Genomic DNA, 19,322 nt, shown 5'->3' with positions numbered 1-19,322 from the left:
TGTGTCTGATCCCCCCAGGACACTGTGCTAAAATGTGGGAAGAGCTTCAGATGTCTGTAACAGAGTTTTGTTAAGTCCCACCCTTTACACCAAAATGGGGATAGTAGGGTATCCCCTGAATATCGCCTCAGTGTTTGGATGCTGCCTATTACGGTAAGAAATCTCTGCTCATTTTTCCTTGCGTACCATAGAGCAGGCCTGGCCAGCCTGTGGATTTCCAGATTTTGTGAAACTACAAACCCCCAGCATGCTTTGCCAGTAGATAGCCAGTCGATAGCTGGCACGGCATGATGGGACTTGTAGTTTCACAACACCTGGAGAGCCACAGGTTGGTCAGACCTGTTCTGTGGTATGAGCGGAGATTCCAGCCTGAACATCGAGGCGACGTGTCTTCATGCTTGCCAACTCTCCCGGAATGTCATGGAGACTCACAAAATTCGGGTCAGTCTAACGGACTCCCGGGAGAGCAGGCAAGTCTCCAGTATCCCGCATCTGCCTTCCCGAATTGACGGGATTTGCGGTGAATCGCGTCATTTTGCCCCCCCCCCCATGACAAAACTGCATTTTCGTCATGGGTGGCGGGCCAAAATGCCGCGTTTGGGCCTCGCCCCCTCCCGCCTTCCAGTTACGCCCCACTCCTGGACACAACTTGCCGAAAGTAGGCAAGTATGTGTGTCCCCCTGCAATGAATCTCCCCATAAGTGTATGTAAAGCAAGGGTGGAGAAATTCAGGTTGTCCAGAATTAGAGTGGCGACCTGCAGCTATCAGTCCCTGTCTCCCTTCTCTAACATTGTCTGATTTCTCAGTGTTAGACATGGGACACTTCATCCTCCCCTCTCCCTACAGAACAGATGGTTTCTTCCACAGAGCAACCCACAGATGTCACATCACATCACAGCAGCATTACAGTGTTATGTCCCTGAGCACACAGCGCCACCTAACTGGACTACTAGGAACAAACACTAGATACTAGAACACACTACATTACAGCCGTGTTATCTCCCTGAGCACACAGCGCCACCTATCTGCACTACTAGGAACTGACACTAGATACCAGAACACGCTGCAATAATTACACATTGTATGGAAGACTCCAGTCATTGTTATTTCCCAGTGACCAGAGTGAGGTGATGATGATTATGAAAATGCGAGTTGATATTCTGTACAACATGTACACAGATCCTCTAGACCTTAGAAATAAATGACTATACATATCATATCATGATGGTTACCACCATCTGATTAGTTCTGATATATGGGAGGTCGTTTATGAAGTACATGAATGTGGGCAGAGGCGGGATCAGGTGCAGGGTGCTAGAATGGAGGCCTGAGGAGTTTTCCTTATGTGAACACAGTTTCCTCAATCAAAGAAGTTAAATGTAAAAGAAATCAAAGCACATTGGTGGAAGTGAGGGGATATACGTGAGGGGGGGGGGGGAGTTATACCGCCACTTCTCCTACCATCTTCATTGTAACGCTATCACATTCCAGTCTCTTACATTATATATATATATATATATATATATATATATATATATATATATACACAACCAGGGTATTGTAGGTTTCTTAGTTTCATTTGTTCCAGTTGACATAATGTATCTTTATATGGAGATCTGCGCTTTCCCTGAGTTTATTTGCAGCTTCCTCAATCTTCCAGTGGGTTCTCAGTATAGAAAACAGCATGTAGTAATAATAGTTAAAAAAAAACAACCTCTCCCCTTCCATCCTCTCTTGCGTCACCAGTTGTTTATCAGCCGGATATTCTTGGATGTCTCAGCTCTTTCTTAAACTCCTTTGAGAGGCATGCTCTGGTATCAGCAGCTAATGGGGGGTGCTGGTGCTGTACAGCCATTTGGAGGAGTTTGGGGTACCTCTTGGTAAGTTAGCGCTCAATTTAAAAACACATATATGTATGACCCAAAAATAGAGGTTGTCATTGATCAGAGCTAGGACCCCCTATTAGCAGAACGCCGTGACGTGGCGGGTGGCTTATTGTGTATATGTGTGTAACTGAGAATTCTGCCTTTTTATGTCTCTGTTTTGCTCTTTATGTCGCATTGTGCTTTCTCTGCCTACACAATCCACACTATAGAGAGGTAAATTCCTGATCCCGGGAAGCTATTTAGGTCCAGTATGATATAGGCTTCTTCAGTGTCGAATGTACATTTCTCACCCTATAAGTCACCGTCAGGCTGGTCCCGTGCACTGTGTGCGCAGGATGGAGGCTGGTGTCCGGGGCTGTATTCTGGGGTAGACATTATAAGTGCTCTGAATGTGCCATTCTGTGACCCCTTCCTTCTCCTCCAGGTCTCCAGTTCTACCTACAAGCAGAGGAGCGAAGAGTTTCGGAAATTATTCAAGAACTTGCCGGAGTGTGAGAAACTGATAGTAGGTAAGTGAGACTCACCCGCAGCCACGTGTATATCTAATGTATCAGGGAGGACTCTGGTCCAGAATAGACTAGATCCACATGGGTCCAATCCAGGTAAGAACATGGCATTATATATATATATATATATATATATATATATATGTACAGGGACTCAGCCCAACGTCTCCTTCATTCAGAAGTGCTGACTTTCATCAGGGGAACTGTATATGGATGATGGGCGGTTCAGTGATCTTCTCACATTGCTGCATGACACGCTGGCAGCCACATGTCTGCACGTCACATACCCGGCACCATGGTAGCACGGTTGTGGCGCATTAGTCTTCAGGCATTCCTGAGCAGCATTATTGAATGGCAGCATGTTTCATTCTGGGCCCCAAAAGAGTGCGGTGCAATATTAGCCATGGGACCATGTCACCGGCCCCTCGATCTGTGTCCCCTCCTATAAGAGGAATTACCGACGTGTTACGCCCATACATGCTGCCCCCCCCCCCTGTGGGCAGCGGGAGTGGCATTACGTCCACAGTGCTTCTAGCGCCCAAACAACACTTGCCCCGTTCTCATTATGCCCCTGATCTCGGGCAGCAGAATGATTAGGCACGCTCCTGTTTACTTATAAGAGTAATAAATCAAGATGATAAATGAAACAGAAATGAGAATTTTTTGCCATGTTTTCTTCAGCTATTTTGTATTCATGTTAAATCGATAACGTTTAGCTCTATGTACATAACCTGGTTTTATCTACTCTCAGATATTCATGTTATATCGATAACGTTTAGCTCTATGTACATAACCTGGTTTTATCTACTCTCAGATATTTATGTTATATCGATAACGTTTAGCTCTATGTACATAACCTGGTTTTATCTACTCTCAGATATTTATGTTATATCGATAACGTTTAGCTCTATGTACATAACCTGGCTTTATCTACTCTCAGATATTTATGTTATATCGATAACGTTTAGCTCTATGTACATAACCTGGTTTTATCTACTCTCAGATATTCATGTTATATCGATAACGTTTAGCTCTATGTACATAACCTGGCTTTATCTACTCTCAGATTACGCCTGCGCTTTACAGAAGGACATCCTACTTCAAGGGCGTCTGTACCTCTCCGAGAACTGGATCTGCTTCCACAGCAACATCTTCCGATGGGAAACTTCGGTAAGACCTGGATCCTGCATGGATATTGCACTATAAACGGGCTCCACGTTGTCTTTTCTGAGATCTCTACAATATATATATCCCAGCTATAGAGAGCAGATACCTTCTGTACATGATGTCACTCATTCTTATTGCCGCATTTTTAATATGTGGACCCCTAGGAGACCTTGTAGATAACACCAGGTTACTGAGGCAGTATGAAACATGTCATTGTATGTCCTGTGAATGTGAGGTTGGCAGGAACCACTGGGGTTCCTGATGGCTGTAATGGATTCATACCATATTATTGTGCTAATGAAAGATCACGGTGGAAGGGCATCGCCCTCCGCTCATTGTGGCAGAAATATACCAAGCAGTAAGAAGATAGCGGAGCGCGGTGTGAGATCATTACAGACATCAGAGACCAACGTGGCTCCAGCGATCGGAGCATCCACAGTAATAACAATCTTGTTTCTATTATATTACCTCATTAATTATTGGGTGAAGTTCTGTATAATAACTCAAATTATGCCTTGAATAGACAACAAGTCTAATTACCTGTCTCACTTAAGTTGGCAGCACATGCTCTGATCCTACTGATTGTGGGCAGACGACTGGGTTCAATTCTCAGTGCATCTTCTGTGCTTCTGAGTTCTAAGTCCTGCTGCTTGCTCTTACCTACACAAGGTCTAAGTATAATTTTACTTAGGTCACATCGTAATCAATGGAGGTTTACAACTAGTAATTTAAGGGTAACTCCACTCAATAATGTTGCTTCCCAATTCAAAATATTATGCTGGGCATCACAATTTAATTTAATAACTCTTGATACTTAAATTGGTTTCTCTGTCTGAAATTGCCTGCTGAAGACTCAGAAACATGTTGTTGCTGTCATTTGACAGGAAGTTTGTGAAACACTGAGGGCTAGATTTACTAAGCTGCGGATTTGAAAAAGTGGGGATGTTGCCTATAGCAACCAATCAGAATCTACCTAGTGCATTCTAGAAAATGATAGCTAGAATCTGATTGGTTGCTATAGGCAACATCCCCACTTTTTCAAACCCGCAGCTTAGTAAATCTAGCCCTGAGTCTCCTAAGCAAAGTGTAGAATCAGCTAAGCACCCATAGGTTTCCTACCTAACATTCACATTACATATAGTAGGGTAGATAGAGAATAACAGAAGAGGTGTAGAGTACAGAACAAACCCTTTATACCCATCATATATATATATATATATGTATAAACTCTTACACAGCCCATACAAATGAACTGGCCCCTATGTTTGTGGCCCTAGATTTGTCTCTTCAATTCTATATAATTGTGTCCACAGCTGTATCTATTATAACGTAATGTACATTTTGTACTGCTAAAGTAGCTAAATATACAGGTAACTAAATCACACAATCAGTTACGTGTTGTATGTTTGTAGATATGTCTGCAGCTCAGAGATGTCACCTCTATGACCAAAGAGAAAACTGCCCGACTCATCCCCAACGCCATCCAGATCAGCACAGAGAACGAGAAGGTAAATATCTTGCATCCTACAGTCCTTTATTATTATCAGGATTGTGGGAAGATGGGACCATGAGATTACTGATCCCAGAGATTTCCTGCACAGTGTCGTCTTCTCAGAGACTGAAGATTAACTCACAGGATGGTACAAGAGAAATCTCAAGGATTTATTGGGCTTTATTTCAGCCAAATGTACCTTAGAGATAAAGAGTTGTGTGAGTAGGACTTAGACTAAAGACTTTCATCCACCCACGTCACTTGGTGAGCTCGCAGGTTTCTGGTGTATTCAATGGCTACATTATAAGTGATGTCACTGTTTCCTGGTGAATTGATTGGCTTCATTCTCAGTGATGTCACTGGTTCCTAGTGACTGGATAGGCTGCACTCTCAGTGATGTCACTGGTTCCTAGTGACTGGATAGGCTGCACTCTCAGTGATGTCACTGGTTCCTAGTGACTGGATAGGCTGCACTCTCAGTGATGTCACTGGTTCCTAGTGACTGGATAGGCTGCACTCTCAGTGATGTCACTGGTTCCTAGTGACTGGATAGGCTGCACTCTCAGTGATGTCACTGGTTCCTAGTGACTGGATAGGCTGCACTCTCAGTGATGTCACTGGTTCCTAGTGACTGGATAGGCTGCATTCTCAGTGATGTCACTGGTTCCTAGTGATTGGATAGGCTGCATTCTGTGATGTCACTGGTTCCTAGTTAATGGATAGGCTGCATTCTCAGTGATGTCACTGGTTCCTAGTGAATGGATAGGCTGCATTCTCAGTGATGTCACTGGTTCCTAGTGACTGGATAGGCTGCACTCTCGATGATGTCACTGGTTCCTAGTGAATGGATAGGCTGCACTCTCAGTGATGTCACTGGTTCCTAGTGACTGGATAGGCTGCACTCTCAGTGATGTCACTGGTTCCTAGTGACTGGATAGGCTGCACTCTCAGTGATGTCACTGGTTCCTAGTGACTGGATAGGCTGCACTCTCAGTGATGTCACTGGTTCCTAGTGACTGGATAGGCTGCACTCTCAGTGATGTCACTGGTTCCTAGTGACTGGATAGGCTGCACTCTCAGTGATGTCACTGGTTCCTAGTGACTGGATAGGCTGCACTCTCAGTGATGTCACTGGTTCCTAGTGACTGGATAGGCTGCATTCTCAGTGATGTCACTGGTTCCTAGTGATTGGATAGGCTGCATTCTGTGATGTCACTGGTTCCTAGTTAATGGATAGGCTGCATTCTCAGTGATGTCACTGGTTCCTAGTGAATGGATAGGCTGCATTCTCAGTGATGTCACTGGTTCCTAGTGACTGGATAGGCTGCATTCTCAGTGATGTCACTGGTTCCTAGTGACTGGATAGGCTGCACTCTCAGTGATGTCACTGGTTCCTAGTGACTGGATAGGCTGCACTCTCAGTGATGTCACTGGTTCCTAGTGACTGGATAGGCTGCACTCTCAGTGATGTCACTGGTTCCTAGTGACTGGATAGGCTGCACTCTCAGTGATGTCACTGGTTCCTAGTGACTGGATAGGCTGCATTCTCAGTGATGTCACTGGTTCCTAGTGATTGGATAGGCTGCATTCTGTGATGTCACTGGTTCCTAGTTAATGGATAGGCTGCATTCTCAGTGATGTCACTGGTTCCTAGTGAATGGATAGGCTGCATTCTCAGTGATGTCACTGGTTCCTAGTGACTGGATAGGCTGCACTCTCGATGATGTCACTGGTTCCTAGTGAATGGATAGGCTGCACTCTCAGTGATGTCACTGGTTCCTAGTGACTGGATAGGCTGCACTCTCAGTGATGTCACTGGTTCCTAGTGACTGGATAGGCTGCACTCTCAGTGATGTCACTGGTTCCTAGTGACTGGATAGGCTGCACTCTCAGTGATGTCACTGGTTCCTAGTGACTGGATAGGCTGCACTCTCAGTGATGTCACTGGTTCCTAGTGACTGGATAGGCTGCACTCTCAGTGATGTCACTGGTTCCTAGTGACTGGATAGGCTGCACTCTCAGTGATGTCACTGGTTCCTAGTGACTGGATAGGCTGCATTCTCAGTGATGTCACTGGTTCCTAGTGATTGGATAGGCTGCATTCTGTGATGTCACTGGTTCCTAGTTAATGGATAGGCTGCATTCTCAGTGATGTCACTGGTTCCTAGTGAATGGATAGGCTGCATTCTCAGTGATGTCACTGGTTCCTAGTGACTGGATAGGCTGCATTCTCAGTGATGTCACTGGTTCCTAGTGACTGGATAGGCTGCACTCTCAGTGATGTCACTGGTTCCTAGTGACTGGATAGGCTGCACTCTCAGTGATGTCACTGGTATGCTGCATTTACTGTGTATACAGTTTTCACTGTGAATAGATGAGCATCTTTTAGTTACAGTTTTCATGTAAGATGATATGTGAGTGTATTTATACAAGGTGCGTTGTTATGTTAGGCTCAGGCACTCACCGTCTCCTCTTCCTCACAGTTGTTCTTCACATCATTTGCTGCAAGAGACCGAAGTTTCCTCAGTTTGTTTCGAATGTGGCAGAATGTTCTCCTGGACAGGGTGAGTTCAGACCCCAGAGCCATTTCTATCCCAAACCTCTCAACCCTTATTCAGCCATGTGACAGGGTGGTACTGTCCTGGGTCTCTGTGAATAAACATGCCCTGGTTCTTCTGCCCCACACAAAGTATTCTAGCAGCTTATACTGACTTCTAGTATGATTTCCCTATGTTCTGTTAGTGGACACTGGTGAATGAATAGATGAGCACAGACTATTGTACAGTAAGGCCCAGGTACTACAATACTTGCAGGTAACCATGATTATGTCTGACCAGTCTACTGCCATGTCGTCCCTCTCGTTACTGCTGTGTACATTATAAAACACAAATATTGTCATAATTGCATCTGTCACATAAATATAAAACACGGAAATGTATCAAGCTGTGGTTTGTGAAAATCACAGATTTTTAGCAATTTTTTGGCGGTTAAACGGCAAATTGATAGAAACCCGCTGGAAAAACGTGACTTTCAATAGCGCTAAATTACAAATCTCTGTCCCGCCCTTTAGCTATGATAAGACTACAAAGTGTGAGATGTACCAGCAGTGGTTTTGCAAACCGTGGGGAGAAATATACCAGAAATATACAGGTGGCTCTGATAGGTGCTCAGACACTATGCTGAGCTAGCTGCCATTAATAACAGAGGGGGCACTATTAACTTCTGAATTATGGGGCAAACATTAGTTAATGACTAAGGGGCAATTCATTTATAATTAAGTTATGGGGGCAACATTAATTTATCATGAAATTAAGGTGATAACATTATTTTATGTTGAAATTAAGGGTGCAATATTACATTATAATAAAATTAAGGGGCAATATTATATTACAATTAAATTAAGAGGTCATTATTATTTAATTGCAATAAGTAATTATGATAGGTCAACAATTATTATTTTATGATGGCGGCATCAGTTATACTGCACACTTGTGGCACTACAAGTGCCAGCATGCACATAGCTTCCCAGCAATAACTTATCTACACCTTTGAGTCTTGCCTCCCGGGCTAAAATCTGCTAGCCTACCCCTGGTGCTGTGTGTAGTGTCAGATTCTGGATGATAATGATAACAGCACACAGTTATTCACATAATTAACACTAGAGGGAGCAATATGATATAATATGGTCCCTTGGTTGCCAGACTGGAAGAGGTTGATTCAACATTAAATATTGCAAGGTGTATGATCATGTGATACACTGTATACTAAATAGATATATTGTATATAGACATACATTCTACTTTAATGATAGTAGTACATGTAGGATAGTGCGTGCACCATCATTACATTACATATAGGTCACTGCTGTGCGATCTCTGCAAACTTCATATCTAAATGCAGAAAGGGGTTAATCTTGGCTATATGAAGCATTTTATAAATTCCTGCATGTTGTGCTGAATCTTCTTATCACCTATGGAAATGTGAAACCTGGTGCAAAAAAAGTGGTGCTGCCCATAGCAAACATTCAGGGTTTTTTTTCTAGAAAATTAAATTAAAAACCTTATTGGTTGCTCTGGGTAACACCACCACTTTGGTCTGGTTTTCAACAACTGGGAGAAAATGAAAACATATAGCCCCATCTAAAGGATTTTACTAGGTACTGCATCCCAATAAAATAAGTTGGAATCTTCAAAAGAAAACTTGTTTCTCCTCTAATCCACAACAACACACTGGGGCGGTACTTCGGTGGGAACACGTTCTCACTAATAACAGCAGCTTGTTAATAACACACATTTATAAGCCAATAATACTAGAAGTTTATTTATCATACATTTATAGACCCTAATAACAAGAGCAGCTTATTACTGATTCACACTGTGGGCCTGATTCATTAAGAAAAGTAAAGCAAACAAAATGAGTAACTTTTCACCTGGGCAAAACCATGTTGCATTGGAGGGGAAGAAAAATTTAAAATGTGGGGACATGTCCTAGATCTACTTCAAATGTCAGTGTAAAATAAAGCTATCAAGTATTTGTGTCCTACATGTATAAACAGCCAGTATTTATCTTATGTGCAAAATAATAAACTAATTTGCACCCCTTGCATTGTAACATGGTTTTGTCTAGGAGAAAACTTGTTTTTTCTTGCTTTCCTTTCCTCAGTGAATCAGGACCTGTGAGTCCATTAATCAGTGCAGATAACAAGTAACACACGGGGAGAGGAGCTGTTCACCTGTTTTATTCCTCATGTTCTCTTTTGGGAAAGTTGTTTCATTCCTGTCTTGGTGGCCCAGAGTACACAAGGGGTTAAGAAGAATGATGTTTGTGTCCTTCAGTGTTTAACTGTGGCCAGAATCCAGGGCCAGACACTGTGTTATTACAGGTGACCTGGCAGAGCAAACAGCAGATCTATGTACCTGGACTCTATATGTGTGTTATTATATGTTATCAGGATAGAGCATACATCACAGATCTATATACTAATCACCCTATACAGACTGTGTGTTATTATATGTCATCAAGATAGAGCGAACATCACAGATCTATATACTGATCACCCTATCCAGACAGTGTGTTATTATATGTCATCAAGATAGAGCGAACATCACAGATCTATATACTAATCACCCTATACAGACTGTGTTATTATATGTCATCAGGATAGAGCGAACATCATAGACCTATGTACTAATCACCCTATCCAGACAGTGTGTTATTATATGTCATCAGGATAGAGCAAACATCACAGATCTATTTACTGATCACCCTATCCAGACTGTGTTATTATAGGTCATCAGGATAGAGCGAACATCATAGACCTATGTACTGATCACCCTATCCAGACTGTGTTATTATATGTCATCAGGATAGAGCGAACATCACAGATCTATTTACTGATCACCCTATCCAGACTGTGTGTTATTATATGTCATCAGGATAGAGCGTACATCACAGATCTATTGTCACAGGATTAAGGCACTGATAGCTACCTGTTGGTGTTGACAATGTTGAAGAGGGAGATGCGGAGTCTAATGCGACTCCAGTCTTCACCAGGGACCCCTGCAAGGGAGTTTGGGTTTTGCTGCGGAAGACACGCAGGTCGTGGTCCTCCAACTGCACAACCAGTAAGGCAAAGGAGAGTAGAGGGTAGTCAGACAGGCTGGGTTGGTAATGTGCAGATAGAGAAGGTACACCAGGGAATCCAATGAAAATGGTCATAGACAGCAGGGTCAAACAATGGGAATCAATCAGACGCAACCAGACGCAGACAGAAGATGATCGTCCCTGTACAGGAGTGGGGCGGTGCCTGACAGTACTCCCTTCCCTTCTTCTGTCCAGACAGGCACCCAAATGTTGTTTGTAGAAATTCTTTAATAGTCGAGGGGCATGTAGGTCTTCTTTATCCACCCACAATCTCTCTTCTGGACCAAAATCCTTCAAATGGATAAGAATTGATGACGGCCATGAAAGGTTTGAGAATCCAAGATCTGGCTAATTTCGTACTCGTCACCAGAGGAGGACTGGATAGAAGCCAGACGAGGAGGGAGCTGGAAAAATTAATTGAGAACCAATGGTCTTTCCCTTCAAAAGGGAAAGTTTTATGGATCTTAAGGGAAGGAGGCAGATGGATGATATATGTGACAGGGTTAATGATCTATATAGTGCTGAATGGTCCAATGAAACGCGGGGCCAAGTGCATAGAGGGCACTTTAAGCCTTAGGTTCTGAGTGGACAGCCAATCCTTGTCACCGAATCGAAGAGTGGGCATAAACCTGCGATGACGATCCGCAAGATGTTTATAACGCTGAGAGGATTCCAGGAGCTTAGCTTTGGTACAGGACCAAATATGGGAGAAATCTTGTAGTAAGAAGTCTGTAGCTGGGTCAGGAATTATAGGATGACTACCAAAAATTGTATAGAAAGGATAAAAACCCAATGGATTCATGAATATGGAAGTTGTGCGAACATTCGGCTCAGGGGAGTAGATTATACCAATTTGATTGATTTTCAGAAGAGAAATAGCGTAGGAAGGTCTCAAGATCTTGATTTACACACTCTGTCCGTTTGAGGGTGATAACCAGGAGAAAACTTCAGATCCATGCCCAGTTTTTTACAAAAGGCTCTCCAAAAACGAGATATAGACTGAAACCCTGATCAGAAATGACCTCTCGAGGACATCCATGTAGTCTGAAAATTTCCTTAATAAAGTTGAGGGCTAGCTGGGCAGCAGAGGGTAAGCCACACAAAGGAACAAAATGGGCCATTTTTGAAAATCTGTCGATAACTACCCAGATAGTGTTACAACAAACACTAAGAGGAAGATCAGTGACAAAATACATAGAGATGATCACCCATGGAGAATCCAGAATGCAGAGGATGGAGAAGGCCTGAAGGTGCACCTCTGGAAGTTTTGTGCTGGGCACAGACCATACAAGCCGCAACAAACTTTCAAACATCAGAGAGGAGGGTGGGCCACCAGAAACGACGACACAACAGGGTGTGGTTCTTCTTCACCCTGGCATGACCAGCAAATCGGGAAGAGTGAGCCCAGAGTAGTGCCTTAGGTCTTAGGTGAGGTTCCAAAAATGAACACCCTGGAGGAGGAGTCCTGGTCCTGGTTAATGCTATAATACTGGAAGGATTGATGATTGCTTGAGACTCAGGAGACAGGAGGAGATTAGGGTTGTCCAAAGAGCGCGACAAGGTATTTGCTCTGCTATTTCTTGGACCCAGGCCTGTAGGCAACTACCAGGTTGAACCTAAAAAAGAAAGATGCCTAGCGAGCCCGACGGGCATTAAGACAGGGAGCGTCATGGATAAAGATAAGATTCCTATGATCAGTATAACTGTTACAGGATGAATAGCTCCTTCCAGGAGGTAATGCCATTCTTCGAGAGCAGATTTAACAGCTTACAGTTCTTTATCCCCTATTCCTTAATTACTTTCACAGGGAAAGAATCTTCTTGAAAAGAATCTGCATCGGGTGTGAGAGCCGAAAGACATTTTTTGAAAGAGCACTGCCCCAATACCCGCAGATGATGCATCCATCTCTAAGGAAAAAGGGCATAGCTGATCTGGTTGAGACAGGACGGGGGCAGAGGAGAAAGCCTTCTTCAAGGTACTGAAAGCTTCCACAGCCTCGGGAGGCCAAGCTTTGGAATTGACTGATCGTCGGGTGAGGGCCATAATGGGTGCAATGATGGAAGAAAATCCTTTAATAAATTGCCGGTCATAGTTGGCAAAGCTGACAAATCTCTGAATCACTTTGAGCCCCCAGGGTTGGGGCCAATTAGAAATGACCGTTACCTTAGCTAGATCCATCTGTAGCCCATCACCACAGACGAGGAAACTGAGAAAGGAGACTTTTGGTACTTCCAAGATACATTTTTCTGATTTGCAGTATAGTCGATGTTTGCTGAGATGAGAAAGTGCCTCCTTGACATGGACACGATGAGTGGAGAGACTCTGTGAAAAAAGTCAAAATATCGTCAAGGTAGACAACCAGAGAGATATGCAAGCGGTCCTGGAAGATTTTGTTCACAAATGATTGGGCATTACAGAGGCCAAAAGGCAATGCGAGCTACTCATAATGCCCATCTTGTGTGTTGAAAGTGAAAGTTGAAAGTGACTTTTCACTCGTCTCCTTCACAAACTCATATTAAGTTGTAAGCCTGCCCTTACGAAAACCAAGTTTGGTAAAAAACTGAGCACAGCTAATTCTGTTGAATAAATCAGAAATGAGATGAAATGGGTAGCAATTCTTGATAGTTATATGATTTAGCAGGTGGTAATCTATGCAGGGACAGAGTGAACCGTCCTTCACGATGAAGAAACGAGCCCCACCTGGAGAGAAGAATTTCCTGATGAAGCCACACTGAAGGTTTTTAGCAATGTGTTGGGACATTACCTGGGTCTTGAGTATGGAGAGAGGGTGGAGTCATCCTTTAGGAATTTGTTTGCCAGGAATCAGATCAATCAGGCAGTCCCAAGGACAATGAGGCAAAACCTTGGACTCTGCTTTACTGAAGACATCCAGGAAGGAAGAGTATACAGCAGAAAGGATTGGCACGGTGGAGATCGTATGGCAGGATACTCGAGGAGCTGTTGGAGCAACCCGAACAAGACATTGCATATGGCACTGGAGACCCCACAGAGTGATTTGTGCTCGACCCCAGTCAGACTGGGGGGAATGGGTATGAAGCCAGGGCAACCCCAAGATAAGGGGGTGAATAGACTGAGGCAGAACCAGAAACTGGATCCATTAGTAATGTAACACTCCTACCGTCAGCTGAATAGGAGAAGTAACTTTTGGAGATGGAACCGCTGTTGATGCGATTCCCTTCCACTTCGGTGAGAGAAAGTGAACAAGGCAAAATTCATAGATATAGATGGAGCTGAGAAATGAGTGTGGCTGAGATAATGTTTCCGGACGAGACAGAATTCACGTAAGCCAAATGGGATCATATGGGGTCCTTTATGGGAATCCAGTACAACCTACATTAGAAACTCAGAGTCAGAGGCAGAGTAGGGAGCAGGTACAGGATCTCCTAGAACGGTCTCCCTTTTACCGACTAGGAGGAAGAGTTTTCTGGCCTCTTTAGACAGGTGTTCAATAAGTGACCAGAGTCACCGCAGTAGAGGCAGAGTCTCTGCTTGAAACGCCTTTCACATTCTTCGGGAGATAACCGAGAACAACCAATTAGTTCCGGAGGAGGAGAGACTGGGTTCTGGAACTGAGGAGCCAGGCGGAGAATAAAGCGTCGGGCAGAAGTCCTTTCCTGTGTCCTCTCTTGAAAGCAGAGATCAAGCCTGACACATAAGTGGATTAGAGTATCCAGATCGGAAGATAGTTCCCTTGAGGCCAGCTCGTCCTTGATGCGGTCAGTAAGACCTTGCCAAAAGGTTGCCACTAGTGCATCATTATTCCATTTCAGCTCTGAAGCCAGTGTACAAAATTGGATGGCATACTGGCCGACAGTAAGAGGACCCTGACGAAGGTTGCAGAGACTTGTGGCAGCGGAGGTGAGGTACCCAGGTTCATCGAAAATTTTCCAGAATGCTTCATTGAAGGAAGCCGAGTACCCGAGGAGGTAGTCATTTTGTTCCCAGAGTGGTAGGGCCCAAGCAAGAGCCTAGCCACTGAGTAGGGAGACAATGAAGGCCACTTTAGTTCATTCTGAGGGAAGGCAGCCGGATTGCATTTGAACTGAATGGCACACAGGTTCAAGAAGCCCCTGCATTTTTTTTAGGATCACCATCGAATTTCTCAGGTGGAGGAATGCGGAGTACTGAATAGACGGCAGAAGGTGCAACAGAGAGGTCACTGGTGGTCACGGAGGAAGAAGCAGTTGCAGCTGGAGTGGCCGCCAGAGAATTCTGCAGAGCGTCCAAATGGATTACGACTCCCTGTACACATTGTAGAAGTCGCGCCTGGTCTGACTCCTGATGTTATACTCGCTGGGTGAGATTGAGAACCAGGTCACATGCAGAAGGTTCCCCTGTGCCATCGGAAGACATGGCCAGAGTATACTGTCACAGGACTTTGGCACTGGTAGTTATCTGCTGGTGTTGACACTGCTCAAGAGGGAGGTGCGGAGTTACAAAAATTCAGTAACCATGGCATGCTGGGGTTTATAGTGCATTAATCCAAGCACTGTGTGCCGCACTTGGATTAATCGGCATATTGTCCCTGGAAATTATTCTAAAGACTATGCTGCAGGTGCTGTAGAACCACAAATTGCAGCATGGTCTGCTGGCTGGTCGGGCATGCTGGTACTTGTAGTCTTACAGTATCCTTAGAGCCAATAGATGTGTAAGAGGATTGCTCATTACAGGAAATAGTTAATAGTTTAGTATTGTGGATTGGGTTTTGTGTACAGTACACAGGTCACAGAAACAAGGAGTGTACACAAAGCACAATGCAGGAATGACATTGTAATAACTGATATATAAGTACATGACATCCAAACTCCCACTTGCCTGATTTTCAGCAGACCTTCACAAGGAGACTTAGGGGCTTATTTACTGGATGACAATTTACAATGTCACAACTATCACATCAAACTCTTAGGGGTATATTTACTAGAACCACTAATTGTTCCATCAATTTAAGATTAGTCACAGCTAGGGGGTCTGTGCAATCACAGACTAGGTTATTTTTTTATTGCCTTTCAAAAACGTCAGTGACTGGATGCTGCTCCAACTAGTAGATATGTTATAGCAATGACAGAGCCTAACTCAAGATCTTGCTACCGCTCGTGTTGAGTAGGCTCTCAGTATCTATGACATCTTATGCCCAGTCCTCTTGTATGCTTGTATAATTACTTATCTGATCCATATGAAATTGGCTTGTTTAGAAGGGACACCCTTTACCAAAGCCCTGTAGGGATCACAAAGACTTGTTCCGTACCTCTAAATTCTTCTGTTCTGGATAAATATATGGAAATTGCCCTTACCGAGTCCAACTAAGCAGGTTATAGGAAACTATGGGCGGCAAGGATAAAATGGAAGGAGTGCTTTTAGTTCTACCTTCTCTTTTCTGATCCTTCTTAGAATGTGAGCAATGAGTGGAGATGGAAGGAAGACATAACCCAGGTGGAATGTCCATGGAACTGTCAGAGCATCTATCTCACTTTGTTGCTGGAGCTTTGTGCTGAGAGAAGAACCTGAATACTTTGGTATTTTTGCTTGTTGTCATAATGTCCATTTGAGGAAGCCCAAATATTCCCATTAGTAGCTGAATCAACTCCTAATTCGGTTGTTATGTTCTTCCAGCTTGCTGCACACTGCGCTGAGAGAGACTTCATGATTCTTGCCACTTCCACCAGCATGTTTATGCTTTTGGTACTTCCCTGATGATTTATGAAGGTTACCACCACCTTGTTGTCTGAGAATACTGTGAGATATTTCCAGTTGAAGATGAAAGTAATAAACACACTTCTCTGATTTCTAAGACATTTAAGTGACCGTGCCCCTTATGCTCCTTACCGTGTAGGTGGGGTATTCAGCCTGCGAGAGTGGAGTGTTGTAATATCCACTCCAGCTCTAAAAGTGACATTTTTGTTGCCTTTGAGCTTGGACTTCGATGCGAATTCAGAGACTTATTGGTGGTTTTTGACAGGGTATTGGTATGATTGACAGAAATCTCCATTGTGTTAGGAATTCCAACTTGCCTATGGGATGATCCCTATGGTGGAAGAAAATATTACCAATAAGTCTCTTCCTACTTGATATTTGATGATAAGACTGCAGTTGACCTGCTAGGGAGTGGATCTTGATACACATTTCATCTCACAGACATACTTTGTCCTGTATGGTGTTTATCTGATCCCCTAGAAATTTTATTTCCTGTGTTGGGATGAAATAACGTTTTGTCCTGTTCACAATCCAGCCATGCTCCTGCAGAAAGGCTTGAATCACTTGAGCTGTGCTGTAGTTGATAGTTTGCTCCCCACCACAAGGATGTCATCTAGATAGAACCAAACCATGACTCGCTTCCTCATTTCCACCACCAGAGTAACTAGCAACTTGGTAAACGTATCCGGAGATGTCACTAGTCGAAGGGCAGGCAGGTGAACTGAAAGTGTTGGCATATGAACCAGAATCTGAGGAATTTCCTGTGCTGAACTGTGACAGGGATATGAAAATAAGCTTAAAGAAGGTCTATGAACGTGAAGAAATCCTCTTTTCTGTTGGCCATGAGGATAGAATACACAGATAACATGCAAAGTGTTTGGCAGAGACAAACATGTTGAGCCTTTTCAAATCCAGACGCGTGCTAATGATTTTCTGACAAGGAAGAGTCTGGAATAGACACAGGCACCTTCCTGACCTGCAGGAAATAGAGATTACATGAGCCTTTCATAATGTTTACAGACTGCCTTAAGGTTTACAGGCTACTATCTCTATTATGATTGACAGAGTTCTGGATTGAACAAAGAAATTCCCTTTGGCAGTACCAATGATAGTCTACTGTGTATCCATTTCTTACAGTGCCCAGCACTCATTGGTTTGTGGTAGAATGGGTCCATATATCTGCGTACTGTGCAATTCTGCCCTCTACTGGTGTTAATGGGGACTGATCCTGGAAATAGCCATTGTGAAGTTCTCCGATTTGTCTGAATGCCCAAAGGGATTGTTTGAGTACTGCAGGAACATTGTACCTGGTGTATTGTCTCCCTTGCCTATAACTTCTCCCCTCTTTGAAGTTCTGCTGAGAGGAAGGGTAGAGGTATGTAACCTTCTGTCTTGTGGCAGGCAGGAGGATTTACCACCAGAAGACTTCTCAGTCATGATGTCTGATTTATCCCTGAAGAGCAAAGAACCTTCCAACGTGAGATAGACCATAGAGTTCTCCTCGCCACCGCTGCTGATACCATTGTCCTTGCTGAAAAAGCCAAAGATGCGTCACACAAAAACTCTATGACTCCTTATAAGTTTGGTACTTTCCAACTTGTACGGTCGTCTCACATTCCCTTGTCATCTGTATAAATTGTTTTTCTAAGTGCCCTGACCATTGATGTCAATGCTACAGCTGGTTTCATAGTGCTTCCAGATGAATATGAAGCCGTTTAAACAACTCTCCATCTTTCTATCCCTCAGGGGACCCCCATCTTCAATAGTGACAGTAGTTCTGGAGGGACATACTAGGTGCATACATTTTATGGGACCAAGCTCCACGTGTGAGCCTTTTAATCACCAAATGCATACATACATTCTAATCTCTTTGCATTAAATTAAACATGATGGGTGTTTCGTTAATGTCATCTGATTAATTACTAGAGGAGTCTAAATGCCCTTGAGTATCACATTCTGACTGAGAGCATCTATCCTCCAAATCCATACTTGAGACCTTGCTTTCTTTATCCTCTACATATCTGACAGATCCTCCTTGGTCACACAGTGCTCCTTCATTCAGGCTTTAAATTCCTTATACTCCTCAGGGAGTGAGTGTTTCTCTTGGCTTGAGAACTGTCCACTGTACAACAGACCCCTTCACACTGAGTTGTTCAGTGCTTATCACAGGATCCACAGACTATGCTATTGTAGTTTGCTGGTCTTTGCTTCCACCGGTTCTACAAGAGTCCTGAAAAGGTCGGTGTAATAATAAATAACTAAGTGAAATACATGAGGAACAAGCACCCCTCACCATGGGGCTTACCAAGCGGGGTGCCCTTCAAATATTTGTAGTTTGACTCATGGTCCATCCTGCTGAAGTCACAGTGTACGTGGTCATCCGTTCTTAGGACAGGAACCGCCTCAGAGTGGTTCCGACTCCACCTTTAGCCTGGTCCTCCGTCTTGGCGTCCTGTGACCTATGAAGCACACGCGTGCTTGCACAGACCGCCGGGGTCTGAGAATCAGCAGATATGGGCAGCACGGTGGCTCAGTGGTTAGCACTTCTGCCTCACAGCACTGGGGTCAATTCCCAACCATGGCCTTATCTGTGAGGAGTTTGTAGGTTCTCCCCGTGTTTGCCTGGGTTTCCTCCGGGTGATTCAGTGTCCTCCCACACTCCAAAAAAAAACATACTAGTAGGTTAATTGGCTGCTATCAAAATTGACCCTAGTCTCTCTGTCTGTCTGTCTGTCTGTCTGTCTGTCTGTGTGTGTGTATGTTAGGGAATTTAGACTGTAAGCTCCAATGGGGCAGGGACTGATGTGAGTGAGTTCTCTGTACAGCGCTATGGATATAGTGGCGCTAAATAAATAAATAGTGATGATGATGATGATTGGCTCCCAGAGATAGCAGAATGTTGCTCCCCAGGTAGA

General features: G+C 43.8%; 1 protein-coding gene across 6 annotated transcripts in view; it reads left to right on the top strand.

Moving 5' to 3' along the window:
• The window catches only part of GRAMD1C (GRAM domain containing 1C), a 116,079-nt gene that overhangs the window by 51,899 nt on the left and 44,858 nt on the right, over nt 1-19,322 (top strand). For all 6 annotated transcript variants that reach the window (XM_075197410.1, XM_075197411.1, XM_075197413.1 and 3 more), the window contains exons 3-6: nt 2,312-2,396; nt 3,460-3,563; nt 4,973-5,068; nt 7,536-7,616. In XM_075197410.1, the coding sequence (XP_075053511.1) occupies nt 2,312-2,396; nt 3,460-3,563; nt 4,973-5,068; nt 7,536-7,616 (366 nt within the window). The remainder of the gene's footprint in view (nt 1-2,311; nt 2,397-3,459; nt 3,564-4,972; nt 5,069-7,535; nt 7,617-19,322) is intronic.

Source organism: Mixophyes fleayi, chromosome 2 (genome assembly GCF_038048845.1).
Source record: "Mixophyes fleayi isolate aMixFle1 chromosome 2, aMixFle1.hap1, whole genome shotgun sequence".
Taxonomy (NCBI): Eukaryota; Metazoa; Chordata; class Amphibia; order Anura; family Limnodynastidae; genus Mixophyes; species Mixophyes fleayi.
Note: the sequence above shows the minus strand (reverse complement) of the source record. Positions and strands in the feature narration are given on the sequence as shown.